General features: G+C 39.1%; 1 protein-coding gene across 1 annotated transcript in view; it reads left to right on the top strand.

Annotated features, from left to right (window-relative positions):
• acin1a (apoptotic chromatin condensation inducer 1a) overlaps positions 1–18,531 on the top strand; it is a 51,944-nt gene that overhangs the window by 7,107 nt on the left and 26,306 nt on the right. Inside the window, exons 27-75 of the mRNA XM_036005184.1 lie at positions 480–542; positions 634–696; positions 1,387–1,455; positions 1,599–1,682; positions 1,907–1,993; positions 2,103–2,186; positions 2,311–2,379; positions 2,482–2,571; positions 2,661–2,750; positions 2,835–2,924; positions 3,040–3,129; positions 3,220–3,297; positions 3,514–3,576; positions 4,537–4,599; positions 4,691–4,753; positions 6,552–6,620; positions 6,764–6,847; positions 7,080–7,166; positions 7,276–7,359; positions 7,478–7,546; positions 7,649–7,738; positions 7,828–7,917; positions 8,002–8,091; positions 8,207–8,296; positions 8,387–8,464; positions 8,681–8,743; positions 9,704–9,766; positions 9,858–9,920; positions 11,718–11,786; positions 11,930–12,013; positions 12,264–12,350; positions 12,460–12,543; positions 12,668–12,736; positions 12,839–12,928; positions 13,018–13,107; positions 13,192–13,281; positions 13,397–13,486; positions 13,577–13,654; positions 13,871–13,933; positions 14,894–14,956; positions 15,048–15,110; positions 16,907–16,975; positions 17,119–17,202; positions 17,453–17,539; positions 17,649–17,732; positions 17,857–17,925; positions 18,028–18,117; positions 18,207–18,296; positions 18,381–18,470. Coding sequence (XP_035861077.1) covers positions 480–542; positions 634–696; positions 1,387–1,455; positions 1,599–1,682; positions 1,907–1,993; positions 2,103–2,186; positions 2,311–2,379; positions 2,482–2,571; positions 2,661–2,750; positions 2,835–2,924; positions 3,040–3,129; positions 3,220–3,297; positions 3,514–3,576; positions 4,537–4,599; positions 4,691–4,753; positions 6,552–6,620; positions 6,764–6,847; positions 7,080–7,166; positions 7,276–7,359; positions 7,478–7,546; positions 7,649–7,738; positions 7,828–7,917; positions 8,002–8,091; positions 8,207–8,296; positions 8,387–8,464; positions 8,681–8,743; positions 9,704–9,766; positions 9,858–9,920; positions 11,718–11,786; positions 11,930–12,013; positions 12,264–12,350; positions 12,460–12,543; positions 12,668–12,736; positions 12,839–12,928; positions 13,018–13,107; positions 13,192–13,281; positions 13,397–13,486; positions 13,577–13,654; positions 13,871–13,933; positions 14,894–14,956; positions 15,048–15,110; positions 16,907–16,975; positions 17,119–17,202; positions 17,453–17,539; positions 17,649–17,732; positions 17,857–17,925; positions 18,028–18,117; positions 18,207–18,296; positions 18,381–18,470 — 3,849 coding nt within the window. The remainder of the gene's footprint in view (positions 1–479; positions 543–633; positions 697–1,386; positions 1,456–1,598; positions 1,683–1,906; positions 1,994–2,102; positions 2,187–2,310; positions 2,380–2,481; positions 2,572–2,660; positions 2,751–2,834; positions 2,925–3,039; positions 3,130–3,219; positions 3,298–3,513; positions 3,577–4,536; positions 4,600–4,690; positions 4,754–6,551; positions 6,621–6,763; positions 6,848–7,079; positions 7,167–7,275; positions 7,360–7,477; positions 7,547–7,648; positions 7,739–7,827; positions 7,918–8,001; positions 8,092–8,206; positions 8,297–8,386; positions 8,465–8,680; positions 8,744–9,703; positions 9,767–9,857; positions 9,921–11,717; positions 11,787–11,929; positions 12,014–12,263; positions 12,351–12,459; positions 12,544–12,667; positions 12,737–12,838; positions 12,929–13,017; positions 13,108–13,191; positions 13,282–13,396; positions 13,487–13,576; positions 13,655–13,870; positions 13,934–14,893; positions 14,957–15,047; positions 15,111–16,906; positions 16,976–17,118; positions 17,203–17,452; positions 17,540–17,648; positions 17,733–17,856; positions 17,926–18,027; positions 18,118–18,206; positions 18,297–18,380; positions 18,471–18,531) is intronic.

Genomic DNA, 18,531 nt, shown 5'->3' with positions numbered 1-18,531 from the left:
TCTACGCCATGGCTACGTACGTAGGTATGTGGACACACGGACCCTACGGCAGACCCTACGCTACACGTCGCGGCGACGCAACGTCGCTCGGCCGTGGCTTGGTAGCGTTGCATTTCCCCCTACTCATTTCCTGGTTTTCTTTCTCCATGAACAACATTAAATCAAGGAGAGGGTTAACTTTTCCTGCTCCATCTTTCCCACCATGGTCGGAAAGCACAGGGAAGACACTTTGTTTCTCTCACTATGACTCTAGAGTCGCTACTCGCGCCGAAGCTAATCACCGTCACTCTCTCACTCGCTCTACCACACGCTCCCCACGCACACACACATGCCGGCCCTGCTGTTCTCATAAAGAGATCGACGCACAAGTATAAACCTCAGGCCACTTACATAGGCTATGGCGAAAGCTTTGCCTGGAGCCTCCGCAGAACCATAAATCACTCTTTAGCAATAGCTGAAGCATACCTGACTTTTCCTAGAGCTGAGAGAACAACTGAAGGCAAAAGTGGAGGAGCACAGCCGTGATCAAGCTGAGATCAAGGGTAAGTTCAGCAGTAGCATGTGTAGGTTTCTGCAACAAGATACAAAAAAACATCAACCAAAAAGGATGAATGTGTTTGTTTTTTTCACTAGCTCTGCAGAATAAACTGAACCAGACGGAGTCACAGTGTCCCGGGTTCGAGGACAAACTTAAAGGTGAGTGTAGTGTGACTTGTTACTTACTGTCCATGCAGGCCAGTAACGTCACACCCTTTTGACTCCATTGTGCGAAATGAATGGGTTTAATGTCAAAAAATAAAATAAAATGAATTGTTGTTAGAAATAGGATAATACAATACACATAATAATAATAATAAGTCTGAAACTGGTGTAGCCTGCTACAGCTTATTATGCTTACCCTTTTACAATCCAATACAGGCAGACAAAAACTTACAGTATTCTGTACATACTAATCATACTAATGGCAATGTGGCTTTCTGATCACGTATTTATATATTCAATAAATTATTTTTATATCTTTTTTAAACATCCTAAGTGTGCTACAAGTTTTGAATGATGTATTACATTGGCCCTCACGATTTGTTTTTTAAACATGCAAATTCCTCTCAAATCATATTGACTTTCATTTCAAACAACCTTTGGATACTTTTTCAGGTAATAACTATTGGAAAGGTGAAGCGAACAATGAGGGGGAGAGGGGGCAACCCTGGCAGATGTTGCCTGTCAAAACCACAACTATTGGATTAGCATAAAGAAAGAAACTTGTATCTTAGAAACATATTGTTCACAGTCCTCAGATAGCCCTGTTTAAGGTATTCAAATGTTTGAACTTGTTCTGTCTGTGGGATCAACAGTTGTTACAAATGTGTCTAAATGTGCATGTAGATCTGCAGACCAACCTGGATGACAAAATGAAGGAACTGCAGTCCAAAACTGAGTCTGTTTCTTCACTTGGTGAGTGGTGGAGCTGTTTTACCAAACCGTACAAAAGAACACAATAATTGTGTTGGGGTCTGCATATAAAGTTTGAAGGATAAGAAAAACTTTAGACAATTTAAATATGGTTCTATAGTTGCTTTTAAATGTGGTTCTTTCAGCTCTCCAGGTTTCTACATTAACCCTGCAACTGGAGGAGCTGAAGAGACAACTACAAAACACTGAATCTGAAACCAAGATCAAAGGTCAGTGTGTGTGTGTGTGTGTGTCACTATACAGTTTAATAGTGGCCCATTTGTTGACATGTTCCATCTTTGCTTGACATCAAGTATTTACCATTTCTGAGATATTTGGTTTCCATGTTTAAATTACGCACTTCAATTGGTGCACAAAATATGGGACCTGTGCAGCTTAGAGACAGAGACATATTTAGACAATGGTGTAAAATTGTTTTGTTTTTGTTCTGCAGAGCTTCAAAAGCTTATAGATGAGAAAAATAATGAGCTGGCCAAAAAAACAGAAGAGCTAAAAGCAAGAAGTGTTCAACCACAAAGACGTGAGTGGAACATGATTAACAACCGACTGAAGGAGACACAATCACTGAATTATATGTATAATCAAGATGGGAGGTTAATATGATTATCAAAGTTTAACTCTTTTTCCAGTTCTACGGATCATTGCAATACAAACAGAGATTGAGAAACTGTCATATGTGGCAGCAAATGACACAGATTACGATAAGATTAGAGGTGAGTGACACATGACTAAGGAGCAGAGCAATAATGTAATAGCCTCCAAATGTTTTTAATAAACTGTCAAAACAAAACAAGTGCTCACATGAAATAATGTTATTCTACGTCTCTTGCTCTGCAGCGCTCCAAGACCATTTGAATAATTTGGTGGACGAAATTCAAGATGAAAACAATGAAAATACTAAACTGAGTGAGTCATGATAAAAATGACAGTAAAAATGAATTGTTCCATGGTTGTTGATCATGGTGTTGTTTCCACTGAATGGATCTCATCCAAGCTTTCTTCTGTTAGTGTTTAAAATGTTGGCTTATCAAGATGAAATAGCAAGATTGGAGAAGCAAGAAAAGAGTCAGACACAAGCAGCGTTGGAGAGAATTAAAGGTGGGGAGCAATATATACAAGTCACTTATTATGAATGCTTTTTCATACATTCTGAGAAAATAAAACATCCATTCTGTCTTTGTTCGGAGATCTGGAGAATGAACTGGAGGACATCAGAAATCAGATAGAAGAAAAGACACTGGTGCTGGACTCAAGTGATACAAGGATCGCTAATCTAAGTAAGTGGTTTGGTCAGAAAAAAACAAACAACCGAATTGTCAAATGGCATCAGAATACTAAAAGTAGTGTGTTGCTTTTTTTAGCGGCTCAGATTATGGAACTTAAAAACAAAGTCAAACCACTAGAAGACGAGATATTAGGCGTTAAAGAGACAAGCGCTAAGAACGTCAGAGGTAAAGAACTACATTTTATTGTTACATTGTAATGTGCCACAAAGTAATACATACAATGATACCCAGATTTTGATTTCATGATTTTGTATTTCATTGACATCTAAATCATTTTCAGAGCTGCAAAACAGACTGGAATTGTTAACGCGGCAACTGCAAGACAGTGAACTTCAACTCCAGGAAGCAGATGCAAAGAATTTTAACTTGAGTGAGAACATTTCTTATTTGCTAAAGTTTTGTGTCATGTTTGTTTCCTTTAAGCACAAAATAACTGCAGCTGTGTCTGTGTCTCTGCTAGTAATGGAGATTGCTGATTTGAGGACACAACTGAAAAAGGCTCAGAAAAAGGCATCCAAACCTGCTGAAAAAAGCAATGGTTTGTAATTCTGTTACTTCACTACTATTGTGTCTCTGCTGTCATCCAACACATGATGTCTGACTAGAATAGATCTTTTAAATATCTTAAAACGAACATGTAAAGATTAAATGATCTGTCTTCATCTACAACCTTCCTCCTTTATCTGGAATGATGTTAAAACAAATCTTTTTGGTCTTTCATACAACTGTGGTTATTTTTTGTCTTCTCTCTCAGAATTGGAACAACAACTACAAACACAACAAACAGTGAACAAAAAACTTGAAAGCACAAATAAAGGTATGTAACCTACTGTATATTGTTTGACATTTTGGGAAATACGATTATTTGCTTTTTATCATAGAGTTAGATCATAAGATTGATACCACTCATGTTTTTATGCAATAATGCTACAGCCAGAAGCCGGTTAGCTTAGCACAAAGACTGGAAACGGGGACAGCGCTAGCCTGGCTCTGTCCAAAGATATTAAAGTGTGTTGTGTTTTTACGTGGGGTTATGTGTCAGACTATTTCTTGGTCGGGAGCAGACACTTCCTGAAATCTCTGCAGGCTAACTTCAGGCCACTTAAGGCTGTTTTATGCTTCTGCGTCAACTCCACGCCGTAGCTACGCCGTCGCTCCTATGGCGTCGTGACCCTTTCGGAGTTCTGCGTCGGGGTTGCTTTGCATCGCGGTGCATTTCACCGCCATAACGCTAGGGGGTGATAAGTCTGAGGTTATTTGCGAGGTGTCTGTCAGCCAGTTTACAGTATGTTATGTTAGCAAGCAAACTTTAGCACAACTGCCCACAAAGTACTGCTTGCTGGCGAAGTGCTAATTTCAAGACGTTACTGACATATAGACACTTTACAAACGGATAACCCCGTCATTGTAACCAAAACATGTCTTGAGTTTATTTGCCAAGCTTAAGTCAGTGAACTAGCATGTTGCTACTCCCCACAGTAGGCTGCTTGAAACACCGACTATCAACACACAGGACGAGTTGACCAATCACAGTCCTTGCGGTCTGCGTTGCCTCAACGCAAAGTTACAAATTTTTGGAGGTGCACGTCGAGCTACGGCGGAGGGCTCGGAGGGGGGTTCGCGGCAACGCAGAGGCGTCTGCGGGGGTACGCCGTCGATTCAACGCAGAAGCATAAAACAGCCTTTACATAGGCTATGGCGAAAGCTCTGCATGGAGCCTCCGCAGAACCATAAATCACTCTTTAGCAATAGCTGAAGCATACCTGACTTTTCCTAGAGCTGAGAGAACAACTGAAGGCAAACGTGGAGGAGCACATCCGTGATCAAGCTGAGATCAAGGGTAAGTTCAGCAGTAGCATGTGTACGTTTCTGCAACAAGATACAAAAAAGCAACAACCAAAAAAGATGAATGTGTTTGTTTTTTTCACTAGCTCTGCAGAATAAACTGAACCAGACGGAGTCACAGTGTACCGAGTTTGAGGACAAACTTAAAGGTGAGTGTAGTGTGACTTGTTACTTACTGTCCGTGCAGGCCAGTAACGTCACACCCTTTTGACTCCATTGTGGGAAATGAATGGGTTTAATGTCAAAAAATAAAATAAAATGAATTGTTGTTAGAAATAGGATAATACAATACACATAATAATAATAATAAGTCTGAAACTGGTGTAGCCTGCTACAGCTTATTATGCTTACCCTTTTACAATCCAATACAGGCAGACAAAAACTTACAGTATTCTGTACATACTAGGGCTGTCAAACGATTAATTTTTTTAATCGCGATTAATCGATGACTGTCTATAGTTAATCGCGATTAATCGCATATTTTATCACATGATTAAAATTCTATTGTCTTGCATTTCAGAACAGTTTTTAAGTACATATTAACAATCAAAAGCAATTCTTACCAGTGTATCTTGATTGGGAATCAAATGAATGCAAAGAAAGTTACTTTATGAACTTGATTTTAAGATTTGTAATTATTTATTTACTGTAAACAAAAGAAAAATGTGTGAATCTGTCATTATTTGCACAATTCCTCCAAGTACCTAACTAAAAAACTAAAAATCCCTATCCTTACTAGAGTCAATATAGTGTTTAGTAACTCCTAAATAATTTTGATTACTCACTGACGTCCAGTGATCACCGGTTAATGAGACAGCGTTTGCAGCACCTTGTAGCAGTTCCACTGTGGCTGCTTTCTCCGTGTCATACAGGCTGTGTGTGGGGCTGCTGTCCCCCTCGACGGCAATGAGACGGGTCAGAACATGCCAACCGTAGTACGTCTTTAAGACCCAAGTCATCTACGATGCTGACAGGTCTGCAGTTAGTTGCCACCCATTTTGCAAGAGCTGTAGTAATTCTTTGGGATTTGGTTTCATCCACAGGTCGGCAAGTAGCACTCTCCAAAATAGTGCTTTGCCTGAGTGGGTAGCATGCTAGCGGCTAGCATCAACGTTAACTGTACTACTATGCTTAGCTCGTAGGTGGTAGCTCAAGCTTGACGTGGTTCGGTGATATTTTAATTTGGCTTTACACAATGTGCATATGTCTTTCGACTTGTCTACGAGCCGTCCGGGAGTTTTGGAAAATAAAAAGTGCCAATCAGAGATGTGTTGCTGCTGTCTTTCTCTATCATGGCTGCAGCCTGCAGCAGGAGGAAGTTTGGCAGCTTGATGATAAGTAAAGGTGCTGCAAAGGGTCAAAATAGTAGCCTGTTAGGCACGACGCAAAGCCGAGTGAAGTGTAAAATAAATTGATAATAGCCGGCATGCGATTAAAAAAATGACCGCGTTATGCTCGGCCGTTAATCGCATTGCGATTAACGCGTTAATGCTGAAAGCCCTAGTACATACTAATCATACTAATGGAAATGTGGCTCTCTGATCACGTATTTATATATTCAATAAATTATTTTTATATCTTTTTTAAACATCCTAAGTGTGCTACAAGTTTTGAATGATGTATTACATTGGTCCTCACGATTTGTTTTTTAAACATGCAAATTCCTCTCAAATCATATTGACTTTCATTTCAAACAACCTTTGGATACTTTTTCAGGTAATAACTATTGGAAAGGTGAAGCGAACAATGAGGGGGAGAGGGGGCAACCCTGGCAGATGTTGCCTGTCAAAACCACAACTATTGGATTAGCATAAAGAAAGAAACTTGTATCTTAGAAACATATTGTTCACAGTCCTCAGATAGCCCTGTTTAAGGTATTCAAATGTTTGAACTTGTTCTGTCTGTGGGATCAACAGTTGTTACAAATGTGTCTAAATGTGCATGTAGATCTGCAGACCAACCTGGATGACAAAATGAAGGAACTGCAGTCCAAAACTGAGTCTGTTTCTTCACTTGGTGAGTGGTGGAGCTGTGTTACCAAACCGTACAAAAGAACACAATAATTGTGTTGGGATCTGCATATAAAGTTTGAAGGATAAGAAAAACTTTAGACAATTTAAATATGGTTCTATAGTTGCTTTTAAATGTGGTTCTTTCAGCTCTCCAGGTTTCTACATTAACCCTGCAACTGGAGGAGCTGAAGAGACAACTACAAAACACTGAATCTGAAACCAAGATCAAAGGTCAGTGTGTGTGTGTGTGTGTGTGTGTGTGTCACTATACAGTTTAATAGTGCCCCATTTGTTGACATATTCCATCTTTGCTTGACATCAAGTATTTACCATTTCTGAGATATTTGGTTTCCATGTTTAAATTACGCACTTCAATTGGTGCACAAAATATGGGACCTGTGCAGCTTAGAGACAGAGACATATTTAGACAATGGTGTAAAATTGTTTTGTTTTTGTTCTGCAGAGCTTCAAAAGCTTATAGATGAGAAAAATAATGAGCTGGCCAAAAAAACAGAAGAGCTAAAAGCAAGAAGTGCTCAACCACAAAGACGTGAGTGGAACATGATTAACAACCGACTGAAGGAGTCACAATCACTGAATTATATGTATAATCAAGATGGGAGGTTAATATGATTATCAAAGTTTAACTCTTTTTCCAGTTCTACGGATCATTGCAATACAAACAGAGATTGAGAAACTGTCATATGTGGCAGCAAATGACACAGATTACGATAAGATTAGAGGTGAGTGACACATGACTAAGGAGAGAGCAATAATGTAATAGCCTCCAAATGTTTTTAATAAACTGTCAAAACAAGTGCTCACATGAAATAATGTTATTCTACGTCTCTTGCTCTGCAGCGCTCCAAGACCATTTGAATTATTTGGTGGACGGAATTCAAGATGAAAACAATGAAAATACTAAACTGAGTGAGTCATGATAAAAATGACAGTAAAAATGAATTGTTCCATGGTTGTTGATCATGGTGTTGTTTCCACTGAATGGATCTCATCCAAGCTTTCTTCTGTTAGTGTTTAAAATGTTGGCTTATCAAGATGAAATAGCAAGATTGGAGAAGCAAGAAAAGAGTCAGACACAAGCAGCGTTGGAGAGAATTAAAGGTGGGGAGCAATATATACAAGTCACTTATTATGAATGCTTTTTCATACATTCTGAGAAAATAAAACATCCATTCTGTCTTTGTTCGGAGATCTGGAGAATGAACTGGAGGACATCAGAAATCAGATAGAAGAAAAGACACTGGTGCTGGACTCAAGTGATACAAGGATCGCTAATCTAAGTAAGTGGTTTGGTCAGAAAAAAACAAACAACCAAATTGTCAAATGGCATCAGAATACTAAAAGTAGTGTGTTGCTTTTTTTAGCGGCTCAGATTATGGAACTTAAAAACAAAGTCAAACCACTAGAAGACGAGATATTAGACATTAAAGAGACAAGCGCTGAGAACGTCAGAGGTAAAGAACTACATTTTATTGTTACATTGTAATGTGCCACAAAGTAATACATACAATGATACCCAGATTTTGATTTCATGATTTTGTATTTCATTGACATCTAAATCATTTTCAGAGCTGCAAAACAGACTGGAATTGATAACGCGGCAACTGCAAGACAGTGAACTTCAACTCCAGGAAGCAGATGCAAAGAATTTTAACTTGAGTGAGAACATTTCTTATTTGCTAAAGTTTTGTGTCATGTTTGTTTCCTTTAAGCACAAAATAACTGCAGCTGTGTCTGTGTCTCTGCTAGTAATGGAGATTGCTGATTTGAGGACACAACTGAAAAAGGCTCAGAAAAAGGCATCCAAACCTGCTGAAAAAAGCAATGGTTTGTAATTCTGTTACTTCACTACTATTGTGTCTCTGCTGTCATCCAACACATGATGTCTGACTAGAATAGATCTTTTAAATATCTTAAAACGAACATGTAAAGATTAAATGATCTGTCTTCATCTACAACCTTCCTCCTTTATCTGGAATGATGTTAAAACAAATCTTTTTGGTCTTTCATACAACTGTGGTTATTTTTTGTCTTCTCTCTCAGAATTGGAACAACAACTACAAACACAACAAACAGTGAACAAAAAACTTGAAAGCACAAATAAAGGTATGTAACCTACTGTATATTGTTTGACATTTTGGGAAATACGCTTATTTGCTTTTTATCATAGAGTTAGATCATAAGATTGATACCACTCATGTTTTTATGCAATAATGCTACAGCCAGAAGCCGGTTAGCTTAGCACAAAGACTGGAAACGGGGACAGCGCTAGCCTGGCTCTGTCCAAAGATATTAAAGTGTGTTGTGTTTTTACGTGGGGTTATGTGTCAGACTATTTCTTGGTCGGGAGCAGACACTTCCTGAAATCTCTGCAGGCTAACTTCAGGCCACTTAAGGCTGTTTTATGCTTCTGCGTCAACTCCACGCCGTAGCTACGCCGTCGCTCCTATGGCGTCGTGACCCTTTCGGAGTTCTGCTTCGGGGTTGCTTTGCATCGCGGTGCATTTCACCGCCATAACGCTAGGGGGTGATAAGTCTGAGGTTATTTGCGAGGTGTCTGTCAGCCAGTTTACAGTATGTTATGTTAGCAAGCAAACTTTAGCACAACTGCCCACAAAGTACTGCTTGCTGGCGAAGTGCTAATTTCAAAACGTTACTGACAAATAGACACTTTACAAACGGATAACCCCGTCATTGTAACCAAAACATGTCTTGAGTTTATTTGCAAAGCTTAACTCAGTGAACTAGCATGTTGCTACTCCCCACAATAGGCTGCTTGAAACACCGACTATCAACACACAGGACGAGTTGACCAATCACAGTCCTTGCGGTTTGCGTTGCCTCAACGCAAAGTTACAAATTTTTGGAGGTGCACGTCGAGCTACGGCGGAGGGCTCGGAGGGGGGTTCGCGGCAACGCAGAGGCGTCTGCGGGGGTACGCCGTCGATTCAACGCAGAAGCATAAAACAGCCTTTACATAGGCTATGGCGAAAGCTCTGCATGGAGCCTCCGCAGAACCATAAATCACTCTTTAGCAATAGCTGAAGCATACCTGACTTTTCCTAGAGCTGAGAGAACAACTGAAGGCAAACGTGGAGGAGCACATCCGTGATCAAGCTGAGATCAAGGGTAAGTTCAGCAGTAGCATGTGTACGTTTCTGCAACAAGATACAAAAAAGCAACAACCAAAAAAGATGAATGTGTTTGTTTTTTTTACTAGCTCTGCAGAATAAACTGAACCAGACGGAGTCACAGTGTACCGGGTTCGAGGACAAACTTAAAGGTGAGTGTAGTGTGACTTGTTACTTACTGTCCATGCAGGCCAGTAACGTCACACCCTTTTGACTCCATTGTGGGAAATGAATGGGTTTAATGTCAAAAAATAAAATAAAATGAATTGTTGTTAGAAATAGGATAATACAATACACATAATAATAATAATAAGTCTGAAACTGGTGTAGCCTGCTACAGCTTGTTATGCTTACCCTTTTACAATCCAATACAGGCAGACAAAAACTTACAGTATTCTGTACATACTAGGGCTGTCAAACGATTAATTTTTTAATCGCGATTAATCGCTGACTGTCTATAGTTAATCGCGATTAATCGCATATTTTATCACATGATTAAAATTCTATTATTTTGCATTTCAGAACAGTTTTTAAGTACATATTAACAATCAAAAGCAATTCTTACCAGTGTATCTTGATTGGGAATCAAATGAATGCAAAGAAAGTTACTTTATGAACTTGATTTTAAGATTTGTAATTATTTATTTACTGTAAACAAAAGAAAAATGTGTGAATCTGTCATTATTTGCACAATTCCTCCAAGTACCTAACTAAAAAACTAAAAATCCCTATCCTTACTAGAGTCAATATAGTGTTTAGTAACTCCTAAATAATTTTGATTACTCACTGACGTCCAGTGATCACCGGTTAATGAGACAGCGTTTGCAGCACCTTGTAGCAGTTCCACTGTGGCTGCTTTCTCCGTGTCATACAGGCTGTGCGTGGGGCTGCTGTCCCCCTCGACGGCAATGAGACGGGTCAGAACATGCCAACCGTAGTACGTCTTTAAGACCCGAGTCATCTACGATGCTGACAGGTCTGCAGTTAGTTGCCACCCATTTTGCAAGAGCTGTAGTAATTCTTTGGGATTTGGTTTCATCCACAGGTCGGCAAGTAGCACTCTCCAAAATAGTGCTTTGCCTGAGTGGGTAGCATGCTAGCGGCTAGCATCAACGTTAACTGTACTACTATGCTTAGCTCGTAGGTGGTAGCTCAAGCTTGACGTGGTTCGGTGATATTTTAATTTGGCTTTACACAATGTGCATATGTCTTTCGACTTGTCTACGAGCCGTCCGGGAGTTTTGGGAAATAAAAAGTGCCAATCAGAGTTGTGTTGCTGCTGTCTTTCTCTATCATGGCTGCAGCCTGCAGCAGGAGGAAGTTTGGCAGCTTGATGATAAGTAAAGGTGCTGCAAAGGGTCAAAATAGTAGCCTGTTAGGCACGACGCAAAGCCGAGTGAAGTGTAAAATAAATTGATAATAGCCGGCATGCGATTAAAAAAATGACCGCGTTATGCTCGGCCCTTAATCGCATTGCGATTAACGCGTTAATGCTGAAAGCCCTAGTACATACTAATCATACTAATGGAAATGTGGCTTTCTGATCACGTATTTATATATTCAATAAATTATTTTTATATCTTTTTTAAACATCCTAAGTGTGCTACAAGTTTTGAATGATGTATTACATTGGTCCTCACGATTTGTTTTTTAAACATGCAAATTCCTCTCAAATCATATTGACTTTCATTTCAAACAACCTTTGGATACTTTTTCAGGTAATAACTATTGGAAAGGTGAAGCGAACAATGAGGGGGAGAGGGGGCAACCCTGGCAGATGTTGCCTGTCAAAACCACAACTATTGGATTAGCATAAAGAAAGAAACTTGTATCTTAGAAACATATTGTTCACAGTCCTCAGATAGCCCTGTTTAAGGTATTCAAATGTTTGAACTTGTTCTGTCTGTGGGATCAACAGTTGTTACAAATGTGTCTAAATGTGCATGTAGATCTGCAGACCAACCTGGATGACAAAATGAAGGAACTGCAGTCCAAAACTGAGTCTGTTTCTTCACTTGGTGAGTGGTGGAGCTGTGTTACCAAACCGTACAAAAGAACACAATAATTGTGTTGGGATCTGCATATAAAGTTTGAAGGATAAGAAAAACTTTAGACAATTTAAATATGGTTCTATAGTTGCTTTTAAATGTGGTTCTTTCAGCTCTCCAGGTTTCTACATTAACCCTGCAACTGGAGGAGCTGAAGAGACAACTACAAAACACTGAATCTGAAACCAAGATCAAAGGTCAGTGTGTGTGTGTGTGTGTGTGTGTGTGTGTGTGTGTGTGTGTGTGTCACTATACAGTTTAATAGTGCCCCATTTGTTGACATATTCCATCTTTGCTTGACATCAAGTATTTACCATTTCTGAGATATTTGGTTTCCATGTTTAAATTACGCACTTCAATTGGTGCACAAAATATGGGACCTGTGCAGCTTAGAGACAGAGACATATTTAGACAATGGTGTAAAATTGTTTTGTTTTTGTTCTGCAGAGCTTCAAAAGCTTATAGATGAGAAAAATAATGAGCTGGCCAAAAAAACAGAAGAGCTAAAAGCAAGAAGTGTTCAACCACAAAGACGTGAGTGGAACATGATTAACAACCGACTGAAGGAGTCACAATCACTGAATTATATGTATAAACAAGATGGGAGGTTAATATGATTATCAAAGTTTAACTCTTTTTCCAGTTCTACAGATCATTGCAATACAAACAGAGATTGAGAAACTGTCATATGTGGCAGCAAATGACACAGATTACGATAAGATTAGAGGTGAGTGACACATGACTAAGGAGCAGAGCAATAATGTAATAGCCTCCAAATGTTTTTAATAAACTGTCAAAACAAAACAAGTGCTCACATGAAATAATGTTATTCTACGTCTCTTGCTCTGCAGCGCTCCAAGACCATTTGAATAATTTGGTGGACGAAATTCAAGATGAAAACAATGAAAATACTAAACTGAGTGAGTCATGATAAAAATGACAGTAAAAATGAATTGTTCCATGGTTGTTGATCATGGTGTTGTTTCCACTGAATGGATCTCATCCAAGCTTTCTTCTGTTAGTGTTTAAAATGTTGGCTTATCAAGATGAAATAGCAAGATTGGAGAAGCAAGAAAAGAGTCAGACACAAGCAGCGTTGGAGAGAATTAAAGGTGGGGAGCAATATATACAAGTCACTTATTATGAATGCTTTTTCATACATTCTGAGAAAATAAAACATCCATTCTGTCTTTGTTCGGAGATCTGGAGAATGAACTGGAGGACATCAGAAATCAGATAGAAGAAAAGACACTGGTGCTGGACTCAAGTGATACAAGGATCGCTAATCTAAGTAAGTGGTTTGGTCAGAAAAAAACAAACAACCAAATTGTCAAATGGCATCAGAATACTAAAAGTAGTGTGTTGCTTTTTTTAGCGGCTCAGATTATGGAACTTAAAAACAAAGTCAAACCACTAGAAGACGAGATATTAGACATTAAAGAGACAAGCGCTGAGAACGTCAGAGGTAAAGAACTACATTTTATTGTTACATTGTAATGTGCCACAAAGTAATACATACAATGATACCCAGATTTTGATTTCATGATTTTGTATTTCATTGACATCTAAATCATTTTCAGAGCTGCAAAACAGACTGGAATTGATAACGCGGCAACTGCAAGACAGTGAACTTCAACTCCAGGAAGCAGATGCAAAGAATTTTAACTTGAGTGAGAACATTTCTTATTTGCTAAAGTTTTGTGTCATGTTTGTTTCCTTTAAGCACAAAATAACTGCAGCTGTGTCTGTGTCTCTGCTAGTAATGGAGATTGCTGATTTGAGGACACAACTGAAAAAGGCTCAGAAAAAGGCATCCAAACCTGCTGAAAAAAGCAATGGTTTGTAATTCTGTTACTTCACTACTATTGTGTCTCTGCTGTCATCCAACACATGATGTCTGACTAGAATAGATCTTTTAAATATCTTAAAACGAACATGTAAAGATTAAATGATCTGTCTTCATCTACAACCTTCCTCCTTTATCTGGAATGATGTTAAAACAAATCTTTTTGGTCTTTCATACAACTGTGGTTATTTTTTGTCTTCTCTCTCAGAATTGGAACAACAACTACAAACACAACAAACAGTGAACAAAAAACTTGAAAGCACAAATAAAGGTATGTAACCTACTGTATATTGTTTGACATTTTGGGAAATACGCTTATTTGCTTTTTATCATAGAGTTAGATCATAAGATTGATACCACTCATGTTTTTATGCAATAATGCTACAGCCAGAAGCCGGTTAGCTTAGCACAAAGACTGGAAACGGGGACAGCGCTAGCCTGGCTCTGTCCAAAGATATTAAAGTGTGTTGTGTTTTTACGTGGGGTTATGTGTCAGACTATTTCTTGGTCGGGAGCAGACACTTCCTGAAATCTCTGCAGGCTAACTTCAGGCCACTTAAGGCTGTTTTATGCTTCTGCGTCAACTCCACGCCGTAGCTACGCCGTCGCTCCTATGGCGTCGTGACCCTTTCGGAGTTCTGCTTCGGGGTTGCTTTGCATCGCGGTGCATTTCACCGCCATAACGCTAGGGGGTGATAAGTCTGAGGTTATTTGCGAGGTGTCTGTCAGCCAGTTTACAGTATGTTATGTTAGCAAGCAAACTTTAGCACAACTGCCCACAAAGTACTGCTTGCTGGCGAAGTGCTAATTTCAAAACGTTACTGACAAATAGACACTTTACAAACGGATAACCCCGTCATTGTAACCAAAACATGTCTTGAGTTTATTTGCAAAGCTTAACTCAGTGAACTAGCATGTTGCTACTCCCCACAATAGGCTGCTTGAAACACCGACTATCAACACACAGGACGAGTTGACCAATCACAGTCCTTGCGGTTTGCGTTGCCTCAACGCAAAGTTACAAATTTTTGGAGGTGCACGTCGAGCTACGGCGGAGGGCTCGGAGGGGGGTTCGCGGCAACGCAGAGGCGTCTGCGGGGGTACGCCGTCGATTCAACGCAGAAGCATAAAACAGCCTTTACATAGGCTATGGCGAAAGCTCTGCATGGAGCCTCCGCAGAACCATAAATCACTCTTTAGCAATAGCTGAAGCATACCTGACTTTTCCTAGAGCTGAGAGAACAACTGAAGGCAAACGTGGAGGAGCACATCCGTGATCAAGCTGAGATCAAGGGTAAGTTCAGCAGTAGCATGTGTACGTTTCTGCAACAAGATACAAAAAAGCAACAACCAAAAAAGATGAATGTGTTTGTTTTTTTTACTAGCTCTGCAGAATAAACTGAACCAGACGGAGTCACAGTGTACCGGGTTCGAGGACAAACTTAAAGGTGAGTGTAGTGTGACTTGTTACTTACTGTCCATGCAGGCCAGTAACGTCACACCCTTTTGACTCCATTGTGGGAAATGAATGGGTTTAATGTCAAAAATAAAATAAAATGAATTGTTGTTAGAAATAGGATAATACAATACACATAATAATAATAATAAGTCTGAAACTGGTGTAGCCTGCTACAGCTTGTTATGCTTACCCTTTTACAATCCAATACAGGCAGACAAAAACTTACAGTATTCTGTACATACTAGGGCTGTCAAACGATTAATTTTTTAATCGCGATTAATCGCTGACTGTCTATAGTTAATCGCGATTAATCGCATATTTTATCACATGATTAAAATTCTATTATTTTGCATTTCAGAACAGTTTTTAAGTACATATTAACAATCAAAAGCAATTCTTACCAGTGTATCTTGATTGGGAATCAAATGAATGCAAAGAAAGTTACTTTATGAACTTGATTTTAAGATTTGTAATTATTTATTTACTGTAAACAAAAGAAAAATGTGTGAATCTGTCATTATTTGCACAATTCCTCCAAGTACCTAACTAAAAAACTAAAAATCCCTATCCTTACTAGAGTCAATATAGTGTTTAGTAACTCCTAAATAATTTTGATTACTCACTGACGTCCAGTGATCACCGGTTAATGAGACAGCGTTTGCAGCACCTTGTAGCAGTTCCACTGTGGCTGCTTTCTCCGTGTCATACAGGCTGTGCGTGGGGCTGCTGTCCCCCTCGACGGCAATGAGACGGGTCAGAACATGCCAACCGTAGTACGTCTTTAAGACCCGAGTCATCTACGATGCTGACAGGTCTGCAGTTAGTTGCCACCCATTTTGCAAGAGCTGTAGTAATTCTTTGGGATTTGGTTTCATCCACAGGTCGGCAAGTAGCACTCTCCAAAATAGTGCTTTGCCTGAGTGGGTAGCATGCTAGCGGCTAGCATCAACGTTAACTGTACTACTATGCTTAGCTCGTAGGTGGTAGCTCAAGCTTGACGTGGTTCGGTGATATTTTAATTTGGCTTTACACAATGTGCATATGTCTTTCGACTTGTCTACGAGCCGTCCGGGAGTTTTGGGAAATAAAAAGTGCCAATCAGAGTTGTGTTGCTGCTGTCTTTCTCTATCATGGCTGCAGCCTGCAGCAGGAGGAAGTTTGGCAGCTTGATGATAAGTAAAGGTGCTGCAAAGGGTCAAAATAGTAGCCTGTTAGGCACGACGCAAAGCCGAGTGAAGTGTAAAATAAATTGATAATAGCCGGCATGCGATTAAAAAAATGACCGCGTTATGCTCGGCCCTTAATCGCATTGCGATTAACGCGTTAATGCTGAAAGCCCTAGTACATACTAATCATACTAATGGAAATGTGGCTTTCTGATCACGTATTTATATATTCAATAAATTATTTTTATATCTTTTTTAAACATCCTAAGTGTGCTACAAGTTTTGAATGATGTATTACATTGGTCCTCACGATTTGTTTTTTAAACATGCAAATTCCTCTCAAATCATATTGACTTTCATTTCAAACAACCTTTGGATACTTTTTCAGGTAATAACTATTGGAAAGGTGAAGCGAACAATGAGGGGGAGAGGGGGCAACCCTGGCAGATGTTGCCTGTCAAAACCACAACTATTGGATTAGCATAAAGAAAGAAACTTGTATCTTAGAAACATATTGTTCACAGTCCTCAGATAGCCCTGTTTAAGGTATTCAAATGTTTGAACTTGTTCTGTCTGTGGGATCAACAGTTGTTACAAATGTGTCTAAATGTGCATGTAGATCTGCAGACCAACCTGGATGACAAAATGAAGGAACTGCAGTCCAAAACTGAGTCTGTTTCTTCACTTGGTGAGTGGTGGAGCTGTGTTACCAAACCGTACAAAAGAACACAATAATTGTGTTGGGATCTGCATATAAAGTTTGAAGGATAAGAAAAACTTTAGACAATTTAAATATGGTTCTATAGTTGCTTTTAAATGTGGTTCTTTCAGCTCTCCAGGTTTCTACATTAACCCTGCAACTGGAGGAGCTGAAGAGACAACTACAAAACACTGAATCTGAAACCAAGATCAAAGGTCAGTGTGTGTGTGTGTGTGTGTGTGTGTGTGTGTGTGTGTGTGTGTGTCACTATACAGTTTAATAGTGCCCCATTTGTTGACATATTCCATCTTTGCTTGACATCAAGTATTTACCATTTCTGAGATATTTGGTTTCCATGTTTAAATTACGCACTTCAATTGGTGCACAAAATATGGGACCTGTGCAGCTTAGAGACAGAGACATATTTAGACAATGGTGTAAAATTGTTTTGTTTTTGTTCTGCAGAGCTTCAAAAGCTTATAGATGAGAAAAATAATGAGCTGGCCAAAAAAACAGAAGAGCTAAAAGCAAGAAGTGTTCAACCACAAAGACGTGAGTGGAACATGATTAACAACCGACTGAAGGAGTCACAATCACTGAATTATATGTATAAACAAGATGGGAGGTTAATATGATTATCAAAGTTTAACTCTTTTTCCAGTTCTACAGATCATTGCAATACAAACAGAGATTGAGAAACTGTCATATGTGGCAGCAAATGACACAGATTACGATAAGATTAGAGGTGAGTGACACATGACTAAGGAGCAGAGCAATAATGTAATAGCCTCCAAATGTTTTTAATAAACTGTCAAAACAAAACAAGTGCTCACATGAAATAATGTTATTCTACGTCTCTTGCTCTGCAGCGCTCCAAGACCATTTGAATAATTTGGTGGACGAAATTCAAGATGAAAACAATGAAAATACTAAACTGAGTGAGTCATGATAAAAATGACAGTAAAAATGAATTGTTCCATGGTTGTTGATCATGGTGTTGTTTCCACTGAATGGATCTCATCCAAGCTTTCTTCTGTTAGTGTTTAAAATGTTGGCTTATCAAGATGAAATAGCAAGATTGGAGAAGCAAGAAAAGAGTCAGACACAAGCAGCGTTGGAGAGAATTAAAGGTGGGGAGCAATATATACAAGTCACTTATTATGAATGCTTTTTCATACATTCTGAGAAAATAAAACATCCATTCTGTCTTTGTTCGGAGATCTGGAGAATGAACTGGAGGACATCAGAAATCAGATAGAAGAAAAGACACTGGTGCTGGACTCAAGTGATACAAGGATCGCTAATCTAAGTAAGTGGTTTGGTCAGAAAAAAACAAACAACCGAATTGTCAAATGGCATCAGAATACTAAAAGTAGTGTGTTGCTTTTTTTAGCGGCTCAGATTATGGAACTTCACAAGAAAATCAAACCACTAGAAGACGAGATATTAGACGTTAAAGAGACAAGCGCTGAGAACGTCAGAGGTAAAGAACAAAATGTTATCGTTACATTGTAATGTGCCACAAAGTAATACATACAATGATA

The sequence above is a fragment of the Sander lucioperca genome, chromosome 9 (assembly GCF_008315115.2).
Source record: "Sander lucioperca isolate FBNREF2018 chromosome 9, SLUC_FBN_1.2, whole genome shotgun sequence".
Classification (NCBI taxonomy): Eukaryota; Metazoa; Chordata; class Actinopteri; order Perciformes; family Percidae; genus Sander; species Sander lucioperca.
This window is presented reverse-complemented; position numbering and strand designations above follow the sequence as displayed.